At 42.6% G+C, this 23,504-nt stretch overlaps 2 protein-coding genes across 2 annotated transcripts; one reads left to right on the forward strand and one right to left on the reverse strand.

The window, feature by feature from the left end:
• Nucleotides 1-1,915: 1,915 nt before the first annotated feature.
• Nucleotides 1,916-14,595, reverse strand: LOC308370877 (zinc fingers and homeoboxes protein 3-like). The gene is made up of 3 exons (XM_080845610.1): nt 14,477-14,595; nt 4,088-7,702; nt 1,916-1,984 (listed from the first exon to the last, which is right to left on the reverse strand). The coding sequence occupies exons 2-3, from the start codon at nt 7,492-7,494 to the stop codon at nt 1,951-1,953; spliced, it is 3,441 nt and encodes a 1,146-aa protein (XP_080701736.1). The 5' UTR covers nt 7,495-7,702; nt 14,477-14,595; the 3' UTR covers nt 1,916-1,950.
• Nucleotides 14,596-18,009: 3,414 nt separating this feature from the next.
• On the forward strand, nt 18,010-23,420 carry LOC308371290 (protein FAM83D-like; the record flags this gene model as incomplete). Its single annotated transcript, XM_080846135.1, has 4 exons — nt 18,010-18,498; nt 21,142-21,309; nt 21,878-22,002; nt 22,478-23,420. The coding sequence occupies 4 exons, from the start codon at nt 18,010-18,012 to the stop codon at nt 23,418-23,420; spliced, it is 1,725 nt and encodes a 574-aa protein (XP_080702261.1).
• Nucleotides 23,421-23,504: the final 84 nt, after the last annotated feature.

Here is a 23,504-nt window from a genome sequence, read left to right on the forward strand (position 1 = left end):
ATACTTTTAAAAAAAAATTCTCCATCCTTTTGTTACAGAATGCCACACACGTTGTCCCCCTTGAGAAGGCTGAGCAGAGAGAGCATTCGTGCAATGAATGTTGACTTTGGGGGGCAAGGCCTGTTCGCAAGTGCTGTAGAAAGGGAGGCCTCAAGGAGGTCAATGAGGACGAGCCTCACTAAATTCTAAATTCCACGAGTAACATCAGGCGCACTGGTGTATAGGCTTTCAGAGTGTTTTTCCCCCTCATTCCTGAGCTATACTGTGGATACTTCCCTGTTTATGTTCACAATTATTTATATTCCAATATCAGCATCTCAGTCACAAAAAGCAATTGTCCATGATTTGAAGTAGCCAGGTTGTAGAAACCACATCCATCTTGTGTGTTGATGCTGTGTTTTAAGCTTTTACTTGACGATGTTGATCGTACGATGTTAAGGCTCAGTGAAAGTGTCAGAATGGTAGCTGTAGTTAATAAATGTTAAAATTACACTTGGAGATGAAAACATAATGTATTGGTGCATGTGTATCAAAGAAATTTGGCCCAGGTTTGCTGTATTCCATTTATTCTGTAAAGATCTTGAATGTGTAGAAAGGGTAATACAACGGTGCTAAGTATGTGTGTTTTCATAGTCAAAAGTGAACAGGATAATACTGTAAGCCCAGATTTGTCTTTGCTATTGTTCAGAGAGATCAGACTTGACCACATTCAATACAAATGCATACAACACCAGAAAGGGATGTGTCCACTCTCTTTGGGATGGTTTAGCACCTTTCTTAACACACATAGCAGCTTGTTTGGAGATGCAGGATAGTTGCATTCACATTGTTTAAATCAACATCGAATAGTCAGCAAACACAGAAGTCCATTCAGCAGAGCTCTTCATTTGGCTGTCTAGCTAGGAATTGTTTTTTTTTTTTATTACACCATGTCATCTTTTTTCCAAGTCCACCATTTCAAGTTCTGCATCATATTAGTCTTTCTTTTTTTAATTAGTTTAAACATAATATTCATCATTTCAGCTGTTTTTTTGTGTTTTGTTTTTATACAGAAGTTTTAGTACCTTTCTGAAAAATACAGCAGCAGATTCTCCTGGGGAGATTTCTAGCCATTGATTTATAGACTCCTTATAGGGTCTTTGCAGCACAGTTGCTGTGGAGCCAGTCACTGTAAAACAGGGAATGAGTGGGTAGGGTATTAAGGCAACGTTTACATGTGAAACAACTCAGAAGTGTGCAGCAGACACCACTAATGCGGTCAAATATGACTTAAGCCTCTCCTTTTTTTTTTTTTTTTTTTTTTTACTTTTTTACCTTTTAGTTTAAAAAAAATTGTCCTTTTTTTAATGTTTTCTTTTTGCTTTTAGCGGCTGTGTGATTTTTCTTCACTAACATTTATAGAGCTTAACATAAAGTACAGACTCACTCTTATCTGGAATTACAGTGATAACAGGAGAAATACATTTAAAAATCCGTTACGGATATAGTACAATTCAAGGCAGTGCTGAAGTACTGATAACTAAAAAATCAAAAGTAAGAAATATCACAATGTCACAACGACACCTTTGTCCAGTCATTTAAAAAAAAACAACAACAACCAAACAACCCTTATCAATAGTGCAGTTTCAGACATGGTTCACCATAGGCCCCCAAAGAGGTGGGTTTATCTTTCCATTTTCCTCCATCTCCATCTTTCTGGTCCTTCGGTGGGCTTTTTCTCTCTCGCTCTCTCTCTCTGACATTCTTCTCGACGTATCCCTCCCTTCCGGCGGGGGGGTCTCACACTGCCTTCACAGACTAATTACAATCACGTGTGCTGTCATAACGAAAAACAAACCCACAATGGTTAACAGTAAACCCCCCCCCCCCCCCTTCTCCCTCTCCCTCCCCCTCCCTTGCACCCCCAGCCCCCCCCCCCGACTCCTGTTCGGCTTCCGCTGCCTGCAGTCATCACACCTTCAGCAGTTCCCTCCTCAGACTGTCCCTGGGCACAAACAAACAGAAACGCCCATCAGACCCCATTGACAAAAAAATAAATTACAAATATAAAAGCAAAGAAAAAAACCTAAATGCCAAGTGAAACATCTACGTGAGGCCTCAAACAGTTGGTTGTCTCTTCATTTGCATAATTTTAAATATAATCCCCTGCAGCCGTGACATTTTCACCATAAACAATTTTCATGATTTATTCACATATATTATCACGCGCTCTGAATCTATAATTCAACGGCCCGAGCTCCATCGGAGCTAAATATAGCTTCTTAACACAGACCTCTGATTGTTTGAGCATGCAATGCTATACAAGTATTTTGTTCTCCCCTCTCTTTCTACCCTGCTCTATTTTTGACAGATCACAAAATAATACCTGCCAGAGACTAGGTGATATATATATTTTTTTTTTTTTATCAATCTCAGTTCTGTGACTCTCTGAAGAAAAAATTGTAAGTTGAAGACAAGTGTGTGATCTAAGATAAATTGAAAGTAGGAAAGATGAAGACAGCAGGCCTGCTATTTTGTTAAATGCTGGTCAAAGAAATCACAAGGATCATTTCAAGTATAAATAGGCTAATGGTGTGCTCCCACTGAATAACAGCACATGGATGTGTTAAATACAGAGCCCTGTGTTTGTGCTCTGACTTGTTATCTGAATCTGACTGTATCTGTAGTACTGTATTACTTGTTTGTGAAATGTTTATAATGTACAAGGCCAATGGAATAGTCCCTTCCTGGCAGATGGTGCCATGTATGTGGATTTGGGTTTGGTACCGAAAGAAAGAAAAACATCCAGTGGCAATAATCTGAGGTCATCAAAATGCAGAGAATATTCTTGGGGTGAAATATTTGAATGTTTGAATGTCTATCTGCTATTCATCCAAGCATCACAAGGAGGAGGACTCTTGGCTGCATTAATCACAGCTCATCTGACACTTTTGACTGTTTTATGTTCAGAGCAGAGAGAATGTCTGGCTCTGAGGACACCTCATCCTCATGCTTAGAAACAAACAAGTATTTCTTTTTTCCCTCCATGTGATCCCAGGAGCCAATGGAACATTCAAAATAAGCCAACTCTATTTAGGCTTTGTTGTGGAGAAGACCATATCCCATCAAATAAGACAGAAAGTTGTGTCTTGCATTCTGTTCTATTTGTTGGAATACTAGTACTGCTATAAAACCAAACATAACTATCAAACAGATAATCAAATACCTTTTATATACTTCCTCATACATATTTTAAGGTACAAATGTACTGAACCATTGTCTTTGTTTGAGGCCTCAGCTACCTGGTTTAAAGATATATAGTGACACAACAGTTCTGGATTGGCCAATAATGAGCACAGTAGATTCTTAAGCATGTGCAACTCATGAAGTGACCTCTACTTTTAGAGATATTATTTACAAAGGGAAGATAACTTGAACCACTGTTTGTAGCTACGTATCTCATGTGACTTCACATATTAAACAATACACAAGCTGCTCTGTCGGTTTCTCTTGCCATTGGCTCCTGCCCTGTTATTGTCCAGCAACAGGGAAGTTAGCCGCTCGTTCCAATGACTAGTGGAAACCTAACCTTAATCAACACACAGATAGAAAACTGATATCTGATAGACTGATAATGGTAATCGTTTAACAAAACGCTGATATCCAACAAGCTTTTGGTAAGGCTCCACTTCCCTATGAAAAAATAGATTATTTTCTGGACCTTATTTGCAGTCTCATTTGCTGTGACAGTAAAACATTTAATGGGCCTAAGTCCTAATTTTAAGTCACAGTTGTTTCACATGAGTAAGCATGTCAATTGTGTAATATTTCTGTTACATCCAAGGTTTCTATTTTTGTTGTTATCATTACAGGGTTAACACATCTTTGAAGTTTTGAAAAAACACAAGAGGAAAGATAAAGAAATTAACATTTAGATTGGCACTTCTGATGCACAAAGTAACACATAAACAACAGATCCAGGTCTGAAGAGAGAGAAAAAAATCTGTGAACCAAAGAATGAGCTAATTTACTAGCTGCAGTACCTTAAATGAATTGCACGTTATCTGCTACAGCTATGCTTTGTTGTGAACACATTTGAGGGACTCACCTGGACTGTTTGTCTTGGGCCTGGTGCTCCCTAAAACTCGGACTGTCAATAGGCTGCTGGTGTTCTTCTCCCTTGACTGCCCATGGGTCCTGCATTGGTGTCGCCACTCTTGTCATGTCATCTAGGCCTTCAGGATCTCCAGACTTCAGCAGTGAGGACAAGTACCTCTGTGAACCCTCCAGCACACAAGCTTGCTCTCGTTCGAGACTCTCAGATCCAGCCAAACCCATAGCCAGATCCGGCCCCATGAAATTGGTCTGGTCATCCCTCTGAGTTCCTGTGTGACCTGTTATGTTGTGTCTATCCTCCTCTGCAAACCATACTCTGGCCTCCGCCAATGTGTTCTGGTACGTGTCGAGCCATGGTAGCTGTCCATTCTTGTAGATTCGACGACTGTCGCTGAACCAGCGCACCACCTCTGACTTATGGAGTCCTGTGACCATGACCAGCTCGTCCAACTGCTGGTTGTTTGGCCACGGGGTGCTGGCAAAGGTCTTTCGAAGAAGGTGCATTTGATCAGGAGTTATCCTGTCAGACAGAAGAGAGGAGGATGGTGATGACATCATTTTAGAAATGTCCGATTCTTGCTCAGGTGACACGACCATCAGTCCGTGTTTGTCCTCTGGATCAGTTACCTTGAGCATCTTTAGGTTAATTTTGATGGGGTTGACTTTTGGCTCAGGGCTTCCGCTCTTGCTCTCTGATTGTTCCTCGTCCATTGGACACAGTTCCTTCATTGTTAGTCTCTGGCTTGTGACCTCTGTTTTGAATTGACCATCCTCCTTGGTTAAAGTGGGGGGGGAGAGGAGGGCCCAGTCACCATCGTCTTTCTTGTTCTTATCATCTCGCTTCTGACTAGCCTCCCTCTTTTGCCTTTCAGAGAACCAGCTGTGGATCTCTCGACGGGTCAGCTTAGTCTCAACTCGAAGCCTGTCAACCTCAGCCTCAGACGGCTGAATGTCCAGACAGAAGCTCTCCTCTAAGGCAATCAGCTGCAGTGGGTCACGCTCTTTGTAGTAAACAGCAGTGGAGTCTGGAGAAGGTACGCGGGGCACTTTATGTGGAGAAGCTGATACAGAAACGTGTTGCTTCAGCAGTGTAGGGGGAGGGGGACTCAATGTGGGCTGGCTGGTAGGGCCATTTCTCAACAAAGAGTTGTCTGCAAGGTCCAGAGAGGGAATGGTAGAACTTGGCAATGGAACATCTTCAGAAGGCATCTCCAAAGACTGTGACCCTTTCACAGCGCGGTCATGGTAAAGCCCATCACTGAACCACTTGTGAACCTCTCTCATTGTTAGGCCAGTGGCAGCCATTAGTTCCTCTACCTCATTCTGGTTTGGGAACTGGCAGTGGACATAGCTCTTCTTCAGTGCTTCCAGCTGTTCCTGGGACTTCTCAGCTTTACTAAGAAAGGAGTCAAGGGAGCTACAAGGTTGGATAGGGCAGTGCAGTCGAAGTGGTTGTGTGTTTACCACTCCACTTCCATTGCTGGTGAAGGGGGAAGTGTCTGTGTTCTCAGAGCTGATCTTGCTGGTGTGGTTTGAGATATCACTATCTTCAGTATTGCTAGTTCTCAATGGGCTGGTGCTAGTGTTGCTATCACTGTTAGATATGCTGGCAATGCTGTTCTCATTATTGTGGCCGGGGCTCTTGCTTTGGCTACCGATGCCTCCATTAGCGTTAGGGTTGCAGCTTGTAGCTTTGCTGGTGGGGCTAGTGTTTCGAATACAAAAGTTGTTGCTGACAAAGTTGCTATAAATGCTGTTCAAGGCACTGGTGCTGCCATTGCTGGAAGTGATGCTTAGACTTGAGGTGTTACTGATCGTTGGTTGGTGATAATCATCAACACTACGAACGACAGCTAAGCTGCTAACATTGTCTTTGCCTAAGCTGCTGACTCCAGCCTCACCCTCAGGCAGCTTGGTGTACGAATGTACAGCCTGTCGGTGAGCAGATGTGTGACTGATTTTACTGCTGATGATGCTGCTGCTGCTGCTGCTGCTGCTGCGATGGCCACTGCTTGAAAGATTGCTGCTCATAGCTTCAAAGATGGTACTGGTAGCAGCTCTGGGCTGTAGTTGTGCTGTTGTTCTAACCACTGACAGGGGCTTTGCTGGAGGCCTTGGGATCACATTGGACTGGGTGACTATGACCCCTGGCTTCCACCTACCGATGACACCTTGTGATACCTGGGGAGCACGGGAGTTTGGCCCCACAGTGGCTGCCTGGGTGGCTGTTCTGTGTTGGTGGATGAAGTAGTGGGGCTGCTGTTTCAGTGAACCTTCGGGTGCTGCCTCAAAAACTGTGTTAAACATCCTTCTCCGGGTGTCCTCAATCTCCTCTGGGGACCAGCTGATGCCTTGCTTTAGACGCTGAGCTGTGAACCACAGCTTGATTTGTTCCTCAGGAAAATCAGACACCACAGTCAGGTAACAGAGCTCAGCTTTGGTAGGGTAGGGAAACTTGCTGAAGGACATCTTCAGGAAGCTGCTGGAGTCCATGGCAGCATCGTAGGCAGGGATGCTGCTAAGAGGAATCATCACCTTGGGGAGGTTGTTGTTTGGATCGGAGGGAGGAAAGGCATTGAGTGGGAGAGACGAATTTGGAGGATTAACTGGAGTGGTAAATGATGGTCGAATGGGACCTCTGTTCTGCGATTTCAGGCTAGGAAGTGCACCAGGTCCACTGACAATTTGCATGGCAGACGGGAGAGGGAGCCTCCCAAGGGATCCATTAAGTGCTGTGGTCTGCATATGTGCCAACACAGTGGGGTCTCTGATCTCCACACCTTTGTCACTGCTTGAGTCAACCCTGTGCAGCTCCCCAGTGTGGGAAACCACAATCCTTCTGAGATCCTCCTTGGTCTTGGTCATCTTCATGGCAGACGTCCTGTTGATGGGAATCCTAGTGTCACCAGGGTCTTCTGTAGCCACCAGGATCAAGTTCTGTTCCACAACAGTTAGCCCACCTTTCTTTGAGACTCGGAGGGAGGTGCTCAAGGGGCTCCCTGCTAAGCCAGTTCCTGGGTGTGTCTTTGCATTGTGTAAGATTAGGGCCTCGAAGCATGACGCTGAAACCCTACAATTCTGGCAGTGGAAACTTGGCTGTGTACGGAAGTCCATGTGGTGGCTGTCCAGATGGTCAAGGAAAGGTGTCAGGTCTGTGGTCTCAAATCTACAGGGTGGGCAGCTGTATGCTGCCCCTCTGGTGACAGGATGCTTCCAGATGACATTGCCCTGCTTTTTGGGAGGGGCGTGTGTTTCCTCCTCCGCTCCAGAAATGCTGAGAATGCTGTCTTCGGGAATTGTGGGTAGGAGTTCAGGCAGGCAGCCCAGTATGATCTCCTCTCTGTGTTTGCTTTTCGATGGGATCATGCAAGGGATTGTGGACTTCCTTTTGCTGGCCATGGCTGTACATGGATGGCCAGAGGGGGGTTTGTGCCGATGGAAGATGGGTTCACTGTTGGGACTGATGACCGTTTTTGAGAACTGTGGTGTGCGGATGGGCTTCCGTGTCACGGGCCTGCCATGATATGGTGGCTATTACTCATTCATCCTAATTTTTAGGACTGCTTTCATCCAGTACAGGAGTGATTATCAGCCACACATTGGAAACCTGTGCAATGAGAAAAAATTACATGTGTTAATTCTGCATACTTTGCTAAGCTATTTTCAGTTGAGTTTTAGAACTGCATTTCACCATGTTTCAACATTGTGTGTTTAGAATGTTGTAGAATGACTATCGTAAAGAATATCTGGGCCTATGGAATATAACATGGAATTTGAGAATCTTTTCATGTTGATGAAAGCATTCTTTAGCTAGAATATTCAAACCTCCCCTGCTGAAGGGTTAATCCTGTTTCAGGAGATGCATTCCAGCTAGCGGGTGGTGAGTGTTGTAGAGATTATGGTAAAGGTAAAAGGTCAGGTATTTAGTAGGTGCCTTTGTCCAAAGCGACGTCAACAACACTACATTGTGTATTATATCCCCTTGTAGCCACATTTTATTTTGTATCATATTCTGTCCTATTGTATCATACAGAAGTATCATATTCAAAATACACAATATGGAATATTTTGAAACAGATTTCAGTTTTTCAGTTTCATATGAACCTGTCCCTTATGACATATTACAATAGCAACCTTTATCATGTGTACAACATTAAGTCTAAAATGCTGTCACAACCTGGACAAACCCTAATATTAATGTGTTCAGAATGAGTTCAGAATGAGTTCAGCACAGCATCGTACAAGCCATTGCTCTGCCACCCCTGCTTGCTCCACCACAAGCAAAACTTGACTGCCTAAGTTTAAAGCAGTTAGTTCTTGTCAGGATAAGGTTCATCTGCAGTTCAAATTTTTCCGCCTGCTCTGTTTTAACAATTATGTAAATACCTTGTAATGATTGTTACTCTGGGCAATGTACCATATGCAGCCCAGATTATGAGAGCATCAAATATGAAAGTGAAGGAAGCACAGTATGTCTGAGCTTCTCTTCCCTTCCCTCCCCTCCCCTTCCCTCCCCTGCCCTTCCCTTCCCCTCTCAGTTCCCTATACCCTAACACAGAAATGGCATGATGTGGTGGCTTGTGACAGTGCAAAAGCATGTCTTCCCTGTGACAATGAATCATCTACATTAAGTGTGATATGGATTCCTTCTTCAGTACACAGCAAACACACAGCAGAAACATTAGAGCAGTAGAGGCAATGCATTCATGGATTCATACTTGAAGGATTTCTCTATGAAACATTGACAGGGACTTTTCCCCAGGGTCTGTCATGCTTAATACCCCCCTGTCTGTCAAATTCAAAAGCAAAACATCCTATGGTGAGGCTTGCTGTAAGACAAAAACAAGGTGTTGGGTCCATCTTCTAGGTAGTGAGGCAGAAGTAACATACCCCAATATACCTCACATGAACTCAATAATGCATAATGCATGATTATTCACATGTGAATGCATCTCCCATCTGTCTTCAAGGCCTATAGTAGCACATTATTATTTCAGACAATGTACCTTTAAAAAGAGCTGGGCCAAAACCCAACAGTAGTCACAGTGAGGGGTTACGTGTTAAATGCAAGGCTTGTGGTGGCAGCTTTCCTCTTGGCATTGAGCGTCTCTCCCTCTTGGGCAATTTCGCTCATTCATCACATTAGACTGTGTTCTGCAAGGCAACGCCACTAACTGTACATCTGAGCACATCTGATAACAAGTTAGTCTTGGTTAAACCTACTGCTGTTCACTTAGGGCTTCAATACTAGGTCCAGGTGAGTGAGAGAATATATCATATATATACAGTGGGGCCTCCACGTGTATTCCCTCACTGTGGTCTACTGGCGTGTAAATAAAAGATGAAACCATTCCAGAATTAAAAACCCCAAGTGACGGCCTAGAGTACACAGTGCTCCCAGACGGACTGTGACGTCTCTTTTTTTCTCATGACGGCTGCCTTCCTGCCAAAAAAAAAAAAAAAAAAAAAACAGACCAAAAAAAATCTAGGTCACCAGCATCTTAGGCTGTAATCCCGGCCCTCTGCATCCAGACACGGGCATTTGCTGAATGTACAGCCAGTGGAAGGGTCATGATGCATTTCATCAGAGCTTAGTTAACCCCTTATGGGGACCTTAAAAGCCTCTTCACTGCCCCCAAATCGGGATTAGCCGTTTGCTGCTAAAATGATGTATGATGTTAATTTTTCATCCATGAATACCCCTCGCCGGCATAACAGTGTCTCTATGCAGGACGACCTTTAAAGATATCACATGCAGTAACAAAAGCTCAACAGCAGTTGTTTTAAAATCTAACTAATGAGATGAGGGGCAAGAGGTAGAATGTCACTTCACATCAAGATATGATTAAAATGGCAGGGGTATTGATGAACCAAGCGAGGAGCAAGACAGGGTCTCTGCTTTGGCAGTCGAGGGAAGAGGAGCTGCACAGAAATACCCACAAAGACATATGCTGTCTTGGCGACTGTCCTGGCCGAGAATCCAACTCTTCACAGTTAAAGAATCCACTGACAAGTGGAGTAGTTAAAAAATGTTACATAAAAAAGCAGGTCAGTCATCAAAGAATGGGAAGCTTTATCAGCCCATTGGACAGGACACAAGACAAGAGGTTTCCAGACAGGGAGACATTGAAAAGGGTGCTTTCAAAAGCATGGCCTCGTGTTTCAGCTGTGGGGTTGACTGGGTTGTCTGTGACAAAAAACCCTCCCCAGTCACCATGTGTCCCAATACAGCTCACACCTCAGCGGCAGAACTGAAACCCTTTTCATCTGCTGCAAACTGGGAAGTAACAACCCAAGGATGGGAATGAAATAAGCCTCTGCAGGTATGCACAAATGTAAACTTGGCCCCCTTTTGAATTCTGTGAAAATGGCCTTGTGCTAAAATAATTTTATTTATTAGCCAGTTTAAACAGAAAACTAGGAAGAGAAAAACATTCCAGGAAATGGTAATAATAAACGGCTAACATTTATGCATTGTAGTCCAACGTTTTGCTGTTATTTGAGGGGCCTGAATATTGCAAAAAACAGCACAGCTCATAGCTGTCTCTATTCCATAATTCCCGACACACACAAAAACACAAAGTAAAGCAAAAATAAAAACAGTCAGAGAATGTGTGTAGGTGTGTGTCAATGAGAGAAGGAAATATATAAAAATTTCCCTCATAACTAGTTCAGAAAAAAGGGCTTTGAGAGAATTCTTCATATTGGATGCAGCAGGCACCTTAATGAGGCTACAGTGTCACTGAGGACCCAGACAAACCCTGCCTGCCGTGACCACCTTTGTCAGCCGAGCAGCGCCATGTCAGAGATGCCCACTGAGGGGTTGGCCGTTACCTTGCTTCTACTATTAATTTTTTTTCTGTGTTAAAAATTCAGCAGCAATATTGTGCATTTTTAATACCAGGTTTTCAGGTTACCAGGTCAAACTGAGATACAAAACTTTTTGAGCGATAGCTCATAAATAAAAATAGATTTTTTTTTAGCAGAAACAAAAACATAAAAATGCACAGGATGTCAGAAGTGTGCCTGCTGTCTGAGGGACAGCAGGGTCCCGAAACTGTCTGAGGGGCATCAGACTCTTCATCTCAAATGAATTCCAAAAGATGTGAAACAGTCTGTGCCCCCAAAAGCACATTCTAAACAATAGCACCCTCATTTGCAACAGACACGATTTAGAGTGGAGAGCCATATTCCTTGCCCAGGCCGTTGACTTGCCTTTGTTCCATTTCCTGTATGTCTGGCTCTCTGATGCAAGTGGCGGCCTGTGCGATGTGAGTGTGTAGAACACACTTAAGCAATATTCGTACACATGCAGTATCATCATGTGTGTGTGTGTCCAGGAGATGTTTGTGTGTCCACATTAATTATGAAAAGATGTGAGCTCCACTGAGACATCCTTTTACCATTTACCATCATTAAGGGATGTATCTCATTAGCAAAATGCTAACAAAGCAGGTCTTTGAAGCGCCTTCAGCTGTCTGTCCTTGGTCAACCTGTATGTGTATATTTATGAGTGAGTGACTGAGTGAGTGAATGTGAATGTGTGTGTGTGTGTGTGTGTGTGTGTGTGTGCGTGTGTGAGCTGTAGGTAGTCCCCTCTTTGCCCCCCTTACCTCTGTGACTACTGCATGGTCTGCAGGGAGACCAGTCAGCAATGCCACTCATGTGTTAAGATTGCCATAGCAACCCCTACTCCTTGCCCACACACACACTCAAGACAAGATGCCCTACCCCTCCCAATAACACACACACACACGCACGCACACACACAGTGTCTCTCCCTTTCTCTTTCTTTCTCTCTCTCTCCCACACACACACACACACACACACACACACACACTCCAAGGGAACACCACTTGTGCCCTACCGCAGACACAGTTTCACAGGGTTTTGGGGAGCAGTCTTTGTGTAAACCCTCGTTCTGGCTAGTCAGTACCAAATTCCCTTTTTCATTGCTTAATTTCGCTCCCTTCATTATTTCATTCTGATTGGAGTGTTCAAGAAATACATGCCATTTTTAATGGCAGATGGGGTCTTCCCAAAGACTACGGCACGTTGAATGAGGCATAAAGACGGCCTTGTGGCGATGTAAAGCTGACATTTTGGACCGCCTGATCGCTTATGTACGCTTATGATTTATTTTAGTGGTAGGAACCCATACATTATTTTACTTTTGAAAACATTTTGGGTAAAATTATACATTCTTTTATATATAATATATATATATATATTAAAAAAAACACAGACAAAATTGGTTTAGCAAGCAGCAGCAGGCTGTTGACTCCCTATTACAAAAAAAACTAAACAAATAAAGCTGGAAAATGGCAGGGTCCCATGCATTGTCCACTTGTAGTCAAAATGGTTGATGTCACTGCCTCATGCTAACTGCCAGGTTGGTGCAAATACCTGCGTCCTCTTACTTGACCAGACGCTCCACCGCAATAGGACACTCCTGTCAATTCAAATCGCATGCCATTTTCAGCTCTGCAAACCATAAATGCCTGGCAAAGGACATTGTGTCTCGCTGAGGATTTGACAACAGACTGGACTCCAACTCTGAGGCAAAATACTGTAAATCAAAGCAATCAGATACAACAGGATGTTTATAGCACTCACTAACACAGTGACCACTGACAATTGGGGGTTGGGGGAGACCAGGATGAAGAATAGACTAGAACAACCACCCGCCTTCCAACAACATTAATGTGTACGTTTGTAGAGGACTGAGGAACACTAAACAGCAATGTTGAGCACTGCTTGGGAATAGATCTGGTTGGCATTAGCCCTTATTCTTTTCTATGAATGCAAGGAATGCAACATACTCTAACTCCAAATCATGACCATATGAACAGACCACTGGCAATCAAAGAAAGAATTGCACTCTTGTATAGAAGATCTAGAACACAACATTTGACACTGACAGTTCATAATAACAGCAAAACATCCACTACCCTAAATGTTACCAATGGCAACTATTTGGCAGAGAGACCCTCCTGTCCAGTCTTGTTTTGCAGGCATACTGATATTCACTGGCCTCAGCTCTCACCAGAGCTGTCGACTGTCCCTAATTGCAAAGATTCACGATGAAAGGCAATATGGCTGGCCTGATTAAAACAGTTCAGAGGAGCCAGGAGGATGTCCATTCTCTGATGTTTCCACCATGGGAATTGACTCATGGGAACACCGTGAACACAATTGACATTCACTTGCAGATACAGTGCTGAACAAATTTGGAGGCAAAACTGTCAACCTCTGCCATTGCAAAGTATGAGGTTTATTTTGGAAGCTTGGAGTATCCTACAGCCATGCCAGCAGCCAGATTTACAGTATTTGGTATTTGGTACACATTTCTCATATAGGCTACTGATCAGTCCTGAGATATTTATTCTTATTTTACGGAAGCCTAGTTTTTTGTTGTAATTAGCCCAAATTCTGTATATTAATGCGGATCAACCAACCGACCCCTTTCACGATTAAATGCCCTTGCTTATAAAGCCCTACTGAACTGAACTGTTATCCTTTCGAAAATCTCATTGGCTGACTGAATATTTGGAATAATTTGCCTCTTCTCGGAAACAGAGGAACTCGTGACAATGCAGACCTGGTTTCAAAATACCTACAGATTACTCTAAAAGGTGAAAGCTACGAGAAAACAGTGCTCACCCTATAGGTTCAAGACAGGTTTGTCAGATGACTTGCCAAATAAATCATAACAGTACGTCCCAAAGTTGTAGATATCACTCAAATACTTTAATTTACAATAACAGCATCCGTACTACAGATAGGCTAGATGATTTAGACTACCGATAAGCTATACGATTTGGCAACACATAAAATAATTGAGGAGTTACAAGCCATTTTACACTTTCAATACTGTACTCTTCCTTGAATGATACGTTGTTACTCTACACTTACCTTGCGAGGAGAACGACCATTCTGATATAACGACTCACCATATGAACACTTTCCGACGAGTATCATTTATGCTATAGTCTAACCTCTGAAAAGACACGTTGTAGCGTGTGAGTAGGCAAATTAGAACCAGACAGAACGTTCAGTAAATTATCCACAAACTGTAACAAACTGGTGAGTTAACCCTTTCACCCCAGAATACCTATCCGGAAAACGTTTGCGGCGGAGCATGCCGGATAGTTGCAGTTACCGAGATGAGTACTGTCGATTCCCAAAAATGTAAGTCAGCACTCCCCATCTACTGTCGCCATTTTATACATTGGCGACTTCATGTAAACTGCCCTGACTGCTGCGCCGCATAGGAGTAGAATAGCTAGCAATGACAGCTTTAAGTAAAGCAACTTTGGGAAGACAAAGCTAAACCGAATACATAGGCTACGTCTTGAAGTAACAAGTTTAAGTTCCCTACCTTATAGCTGGTCCGGTATGAAGAAATGGAAATCCGTTATTAATACAGAAATGAATAACATTAGATTAGCTCTGGTCGGTGTCTCCGACTAGGAGGAGGGGCCGAGACCTCTCCTCAGCTGAACCCCGTGAACTGACGTGAACCCGTCAGTGACCAAAGCAAGGTACATCAACTCCCTATGCCACACTGTTTATGTCGGTGTGACACGGACGGCGGAATGAGAACGGAAAGAAATTTACAGTGTGTGGTCCAAATGAGCACGTGATTCAGAGCGTCACCCAAACCCAAAAACCCTTTCCCCTTGTCTGAGCGTAGCCTAAACGCAATGGACACATGAGACACAGTTTTGCCGGCATTTTGAGGAGATTTGAGGTTGCATGCTTAAAAAAAAACACGTCGTTGTAATAGGGGAGCCAAATTCTGTCAGGTGTTAGTTCAGACAGCGCTCTTTTTGGAAAATTAAATTTGAATGACTACTTCTGCAAGTATATGTGGAAACACATTTTTGTTTGTTTGTTTAAGACACAATAAGGCTTTAACTTCTTCATGAAACAAATAAGTTTCATATATTTCATATCTGTACGATTTGTTTTTATCCTTGCCACGTTTGTCACGGAAGGATCAAAAGCCTCTTTTATTTGTAAAATATAGACAACCTAAAGTCTGAAGTCGTTAGTCCTACATTTAGTAGCCTACTTGGTGGGATGAAGTTGTAGGTCGATATTGAAACCAGAACGTTCAGACATGACGATGTACATTAGAAGTTTAGGTTGAACCCAACTGTTGGCTGTATTGGGGTTTCAAGTGCAACAATATATCCCTCGAAGAAAAATCGTCTGCCACATTCCATAATGTCAACACACATGGTCTCCATAAAATAGTCGACCCTTTGCATAACCGGGGTGCGTAAAATATGCATCAAAATATCTAGCTCTGTAGATACATTGTGACAAGTTTGCATTTTAGTATGGTATTTTCTTTTCTTTGACACAAATGTAACACTGTACAAATCTATCACTGTACAACACTGTATAGGTGTTGTTAATGCCTGTCTCTGAATTATCACTTCTAGAAAAGATAACTTCGAGAAAGGACAAAATATAGAGCAAATTGTCCTTTGAAATCATATCTATCATCTATTTAAAATGATCTTTATACACTGAGTGGATAACGTATACAGGAAAGAGGTCTAATCTAGAAACTAGGCCACATATGGCATCTACCAGGAATACGCGAAAAATGTGGGCTAGGCACAAATATCTCCAAAATATCATTGTCATATCTCAAGCACATCTGTATACCGAACTGTTATAATCCATTGGGAACCATTATATGTACAGGTAAAACCTAAGGATTACCTGAGGATTAAATTATGAAATGGCATTTGCAATCTGTTGTTACGACTGAATAGCACATTTATATTTAAGCAGAAAGGGATAATTCTGGTTGTGAATTTGTATTTATGTTAAAACACTGACATCATATAGAATACAATTCACATATATATTCTCCATATTCATATGCTCAAATCTTTCAAACCACCGAGCAGAACAGCATATGGTTAATCAACAAGGAAAATAACATTTTGTTCAGTCTTTGCTTTTCTGGTGGCTGCATCAGCTTCCCGCTTCAATCACACATCTGATTGGTGACAGAGTTGACCTTTGTGATAGTGATGCTTTTGAAATCATGACAGGTGAAGGAGAGGGAGGGTGCAAAAACAATTCTAACAGATGTGTTTGTGCCTAACAGACAGAAATATTTTCTTGTGTCATTTAGACACAGGTGAAAAATAAGGTATTAACATTTTTGTTTTATCTGCTTTTTGTATGTCAGTGATGGGAGTTGGTCCTATAGTTTAATATAGATATTGATTGGAGTAGTACTTTATAAAGGATGAGTACATATTTATGCACAGCATCAAAACCTAAATATTCAAAGGATTGATTCAGTCCAATTCAATTTTGAAAAAAACTGAGAGAGCAATACATCCTTTGATGTTCACTATGATTCATGATTTTCCTGCGTATAGCCTTATTTACCTAAATGTAATATTGTTATATTGTCTCGGTATGTCTGTGTTTCATGTCACTGTTGATGATTTAATACTGATCATTTAAAACAATATGGTAGCTCTATAGAAACCATGACTGACATTGTAAGTCTATTACAGTATAATTACAGCGTTTCATATCAGAATTAATTGTGTGAATTTGGGGTTAGCATTTCTCTAATACCTATATATATGTGGTATTATGCAGAATATATTACAGCAAATATATCGACAAAGAAAGAGATGAGATTAAATGAAACATACAATATATTTTATTAGCTATTGTTGTGTGTCCTTCCGAGTCTTTTTAAAAACAGTATTTAGTGATATTTACCTTGGCTCAGAAGATTTCCGACTGCAACTCTGGAGTCTCCCTGGTTTGTCTTGAAATCATGAGTAGCCAAACAAAAATGTAGATAATATACTGTCATCACAGTAAAGGAAGCCAACAACTGTTGTGTGTGAAAGGGAAGGGGCAGGGCATGTCCCTAAGTTTTTTTTTTAACCCTTTATCTCCTGACCAACAATATACTTGCATATAATCGTGCAACAGCTATTCAGTGAAATTGAATCTGTCTGAATATTTGCTGGTAAAATTGAAATGGTCGGATGTGTCATGTAACATAATTTGACAATCAAATGTAGCCTAACTGAAGTTACAGTGAACCAACGACACAACAATACCACAGTATGCTGATAAATATCATCATACTGTGCTATAAGGAAACAAAGAAATGTAATGATGTTGGTCCAGTGCCACACACTCTTAAAATTCCTGAGGATAAGGAGTTTGGTTTGGCACAGTTTGGCAGTGATATATTAAATCTCTGGTCTGAGTAACATCCTACATGTAAACTGACTTAACAGAATATACATTCTTTGAACAATTAGAAATAGGTGAGGACTGAGGTAGAATTTGAAATCATATAAACAAATCAGTCCGTGTTGAAGTCATTGGACTCATTCATAACTAAATCTTGACCCAGCCTTGTCCCACGCAAGTGAATACAAATCTGTTCCAGGTCATATGTCTGTCCAGATCTTGTCTAGGCTATTGAATGACATGTAGGCTATGCAACATTGTAACGAAGTTCTTCATTCGACCACAACTGAAAACAGCTTTTTTGTAACTACACCTGGTTTGCGTATCCTACTTTACATAACGTACTTCTGTACGTTTTGTGTGAATGTTCTTCCAGGTGGAGACGACTTGTTTGCCTCTGAATTCAAATGTTCAACCAATGAACACCTATCGTTTAACCAACTGACAGTTGAAGCGGGCAGTCTTCGGCGGCGGATGTGTATCGCGTATTGACAACCGAATGTTAGTGAGCCAATGACATGTGGTGGTGGGTCGGACCTAGTTTGAAAAACGAAATACGAATGAATTGCATTGAGTTGACTCGTAGAGTCCTGGAGAGGTCATCGCTTCGATAGAATCGTATAGCCTACGTGTGCAATACCAACAATTGATTGTCTAATGGCGTTATCGCAATGCTTAGAGGATTCCCCCGGCTGGAGATCACTTCCAAAAGGAGAGCGAGATGTAGGCCTACATTTAGAAGAACTTTACAATGAGAGGCATCGACTTGCTTTAGAGGAACTGCTCTCGACTGGAGTTGACTCTTACTTGGGATTTCTAAAGAAGGAGAAAATCCCGAACTTTCTGTCCGACGAAGAAATTAAACGTATATCACGTTCAGCTGTAGTTCCCAAAGCCTTTTCGCTTGCAGGAGACGATGTACCCTTAGAGCAATCCGTCAGTGCTTCAATGGACTGTTCATCTGTTACCTATTTTCCAGATGTGTCCGACGTGGAACCCCCTCTTCTGGAGCTTGGTTGGCCTGCTTTCACGACAGGGTCATTTCGCGGAGTTACCCGGGCTGTGGCCCACTTTCAGCCAAGCTACGGGGAGTGTATCTATAGCTGCAAGGAAGCAGCGAGAAAAATGATAAAAGGAGCAAAAGAGGTACGTTACATTGTGTAATTTGCCAATGCCGCTTTAACTGTCACTGCCCCTTTAGTTCCCCTTAACTTTTTAGCTGCAAAAAACGAATGATTCATATTAAACTGACTCTATAATTTCCAGTCAATGCATTACTATGTATGTGATTTAGAGTTATTATTTGAATTGTGTGTGTGCAATGTTATATTTAATAACATGAACAAATGAGTACTTTTCTGTCTAACAGACACAAGTTTGTTTGCCACGCGTGGAGTCTATATCTATAATCACCTGGCCTAAACGTAGTTTCATCAGCCTTCACGGCCTCAATGCTATCCCAGTTCCTACAAGCCCTGCTACACAGTGGCTTAAAACGAGTCCTCACCTGTTCATGTTCATTCGCATTTTTTGGTAGACTTGTCCCCCTTCAGGCGCGCACACACACCACACCTATGTACGGTCATGTAGTTATTCTGCCAAGTTGCATGCATGATTGTCGCATGAGTAGATGTTTCACAGTAGACACTTTTTGAGGTACAATAAACTGGGGGGTGTATTGTGTGGGGGGGGGGGGGGGGGGTTGATGATACAAATAACTGTACAATAGGTATATGTGGTTCTATCAGTCCCCCATATGAGCATTTCTATGCTCACACAAGAACCACCATGCAACAACCAATCAGAGCAGGAAACATCAATATGCGGTTCCATCAGTCCCCCATATGAGCATTCCTTCGGTTAGTGTTCTGGACAGGCAGTCTTTACCATGACAAGAAGTGCTGAATCAGGAACATTTTTCAGAGTGGTCTTCCAAGCACATGGATGGCAGGTTGAAGTGTACGGGTGTCCAAAGGTCATGTATCCCTTGTATTTTATTCACTTTTTGCTGTTTAGTCTTTTCTTCAAAGTTTTTCACGTTTTTTCAGTTGTATGTGGCAGCGCTAAAGCGCCACCCACAGGCGTGGGGTATGTACTACAGCCCGTTCAACACAATCTGGTGGCTCCGTTTTTATGCAAATCTCTGTTACCAGGCTCCGTCTTTACGAAATTAAAAGATTCGATTCGTGTGAAAAATGAACCCTATTCAGTGAATCTAGGCTTCATGTAAATGGGGCTTGAGTCATCACTCCCCTTCAGCAGGGAGGGGGGCTAACCTTCGCCTCTGAATTGACGTGAGGTGTTGGGTGACCTTGGGATTATGAATTCTTGAATGCATGTACTATGTATGTATGGGGGGGGGGTTAACAGAACATTAAACCATTTCACTGTGAAAGAGGGGGGGCTGGGTGTTTGGTAGTAGTCATCTGAACAGGAGTGTACAAGAGTAATGACTATAGTCAAGGCACAAGATAAAATGAAAGGGATAAGGGTGCAACAAACAAAGACAAACTAGATAGAAGGGGGTTGACAGAAACTTGGAAACATAATGAAAGTAAAATACATATGTGGGGTGAAGTTTGGTCTTGGGTGTGAAGGACTGCAGATAGCAAGGCCCACAATAACCATTTGGATGCTTATGAACGTGGCACCATTGGCCATCCCATTTGGTTAGGTCACAGACAAAGGCAGATTGAAAACATTTGTCATATCATAAATAGTGTAAGCAGTGTCAGTAAATAAGTCACAAAGCTTAGAAGCTATCACAATTGATTGGATGACATCCAATAGTGACAACTGAAAAGTAAAGCAAGGCGTTTTCATACTCTAAACAAACCAGAATAATAGATATCGCACCATGGTGATATTTGCTAGGCTGCAGCATTTGCATCTACAAAAAAAGGCCACAGACCAAGAAGCAAACAAAACAATACACAGAATAACAAAATAAAAGAACTGAGAGTGGGGATTAATCTCAGTTTGGATACAATGGTCCATTGAAAGAAATTGAATGATTTAAAGAAATTGAACGCTTTTTACACTTTTCCAAATCAAACCATTTCCCCTTTAAAAATAACAATTAGTAGTCAGATGTATGTCTTGGTATATTCTCTAAGTAAAATTTTAGCCCCCTTTTCAGTGGTTCACAGAGATGAAATCCTGTTTTAAAATGGAATCTCATGTCAGCCATAATGATCGCCATGCCGACTGAGTGAATTAGATTGCTGGAATGAGAAGAAAGTGCACAGGTGGTTAGGCTTAATGAAACACTCACCTTAAAGAATGGAATCTCGGTTAGATTTCGTCTCAGCATGTTCTCCAACAAGTTAGAGATCTGATAGAGAACAGTACATCCCTTAGGTATTTTGTGGTTACATAGCATATCTCGATATCAGTGGCAGACTTCATAACCTCCTATAGACTTATATAACTACCTTGTTTAGCTTTTCTATATTTTCACAATGGCACGATTCATTCAGATATTTCTGTAAAGAGCTACCTTGAAATATGTGAAAGGTGTTTACAATTTTACATCATTATTGGTCCCCAGTTTTGATGATCAGGAATGTGGCAAAAATAGGACAGATTATCTATGTCTCTACTCTGTGTTGTTTTTTTTACCTTTGTGTTCTTGGTTTGAGCGTGAGACCTCAATAAGGAAAATAGTTGCACTGATCTTACAACTGAGGAGTTTGCATTGAGGGTGCTTCCATGCTTGAGATGGCTGTGGTGTTTAAAATCCTAATGATTTACCACAACACTTTTTCCCTTCTGTTATCTGTATCACAGTTGATCGCCATAGTAACAGACTCCTTGACAGACCTGGACATCTTCTGGGACCTGCAGAAGGCTTGTACCAGACGCAGGGTTCCTGTGTACATCCTGCTGGACCAGGAGGCTTTGCCCTCTTTCCTGCAGATGTGCAGCAACATCAACGTCCGCCTTGAGGAACTACGGGTAAAGTCATTTACAGTGCAAAACCCTGTGGATACCAGTGGGTATGCTGTATATCTGTATTTAGCACTACTCTGCTTGAGAGTGAGTCAGGGAATTTTACACAGATAAAATTAAAGGAAGTCATGAACATTTTAAAGGTCCTGGAAGCATCATGAGCTCTCAGTCATCTACTGCATAAAATTGTTCTTGGGTCTGCCTATCTTTCCCTCTAGCCTGTCTTCACTAATATCTACTCTGCATTGATCAATATTTTAGGACATTTTTAGTTTTAACCTTTGTGGAAGTGTGTGACAGTTGTCAAATGTGCGACATTACACAAAACAAAGTGTGTAATTTGTGAAGATGAATTTGAATAGGTTGTTGAAATAGATGCTGCTGAAAGGGACGGACCCCTGCTAAATGGGTCCTTGTGTGTGATGCATATTTAATTCAAGATTTCAAACATGACAATGTTCTTACATTTTGTGTGTGTGTCACAGTTGCTGATGTATTGTCATTTGTTATTTGAAGCTGTCTGTGGGACGTACAAGCTTTTTCATTGTGAGATTATTTGCCTTGTCTCTTGCAGCTGATGCGTGTGCGCACCATTACTGGATGCACATATTACATGAGGTCGGGAGCAAGAATCACAGGGAAAGTTCACGAACGCTTCATGCTAATTGATGGGCACAAAGTAGCTACAGGCTCTTATCGGTACGACGCATGTTTTCTGTTGCTTATATCATAATATTACGTAGAAAAAGTAATTTCACTAGATGCAAAAGTAACCGAGACATCACATATATTATTTAAGATAATCTTTTGTGCGTTTAAATCGGTACTTTCCAGCCAGCTGAAGTATAGTGTGTAATGGGAAACAATTTCATCATTAGTGCTCCTACTTTTGCCAGTGGTCTTGGTGCGGCACATGTCTCTGGAATGTGACTTATCTTCACCTTTGTTTATTTTGATTATGTTATCGTAGTGGACATGAGGGTTTATGCTTTTCTACAGGCTACCAGAGATGTTTTCTTTCAGTCATGTTTCCTACTGAGAAAAGGGTGTTCAGTAAACAATGTTCCTACACTAGAATTAGTTATCAATAAAAGTCTTTGTTCACACTGATCATTTAAACCATGAATCAAACATAGTCAGTCACTGTGAACAGTCTACTTCCTTCCACCAACAGGTTCAGCTGGACAGATGGGAAGCTTAACAGCAGCAATCTGATTGAACTGACTGGGCAGATCACAGAGAAATTTGATGAGGAGTTTCGCATCCTGTATGCACAGTCTCTTCCTCTGAGTGCCAAGGAATGCTCTCGGAGTGCGCGCAGCAGTGGAATATACGATCACCTGCTCCTCAAGCTCCCCTCCACCCCATCGTCCCAGGCCCTGAAGGCAGCCATACCTGACCAGGTGTGCATGACTAGCACGCCCAACCGGCCCCAGATGATGGAGGCCCCCCAGTCCGCCCAGAGGGCAAGAGAGAAGAGCCACAGGAGCAGCCACACCTCGAATGCCTCCACCCTCGGGGGGGACTGGATGGAACAGGATGTGTTGCAGGAGGGGCCGCTGTATGGTGCTCCAGCTCCTCCTCCAGCTGAACCTCCGCTGGCAGCTGGCTGCTCTGCTCCAGCCTGTGTAGCTATCCCCACCTCCTCCTGCCACATATCCTCACAGACCAGCAGCCAGAATGTGGACATTGGCGTGCAGACCGATCTAAACACCTGGCGTCAGTCGTCTGGTTTCCCCCCTCTGGTCTCCAGCTCCTCTGTCAATACCAACTGTGAGACTTCCTCCTCATCCAATTCCGGCTCCACCCCGCCGGACGTCAAAGTTGGCCCTCGTCCGCCAATCAGACATGGCCCCACCCCTCCGGATACCAACCTGAAGGAGAGCTTCTGGAAGCTTTCCAAAGAGAGGCAGGGCCACTACACGTCCATCCGCTCCAAACTGGACAACATGGTGGCCATGCTCTCTCACCGGCGGGAGCTGGTGGACCTCACCAACCTGGCCCTGAGTCCAGCCCTGCGGAGACGCAACGCTCATCAGCAGTCCAGGCGGGCAGCAGGGGTCATGATGGAAACCACCCTCACAGGGACCTGGCCTAGGTCAAGGGGTTTGCAGTGAAGAGACAGGACAGGGGACATTAGAGGACTGAAGGGTACTGGGTTGCAATCAAACTGACGAATGTTAGTGAATGAAGATACATTC

This window comes from Sprattus sprattus (assembly GCF_963457725.1).
Source record: "Sprattus sprattus genome assembly, chromosome: 10".
Classification (NCBI taxonomy): Eukaryota; Metazoa; Chordata; class Actinopteri; order Clupeiformes; family Clupeidae; genus Sprattus; species Sprattus sprattus.

Bases quoted from the DNA above. Each gene is read 5' to 3' on its own strand.
- LOC308370877 (XM_080845610.1), bottom strand. From the start codon at position 7,494: ATGGCCAGCAAAAGGAAGTCCACAATCCCTTGCATGATCCCATCGAAA. The intron at 1,985-4,087 runs GTGAGTCCCTCA...GTTTGTGCCCAG, and splicing joins GCCCAAGACAAACAGTCCAG to GGACAGTCTGAGGAGGGAAC.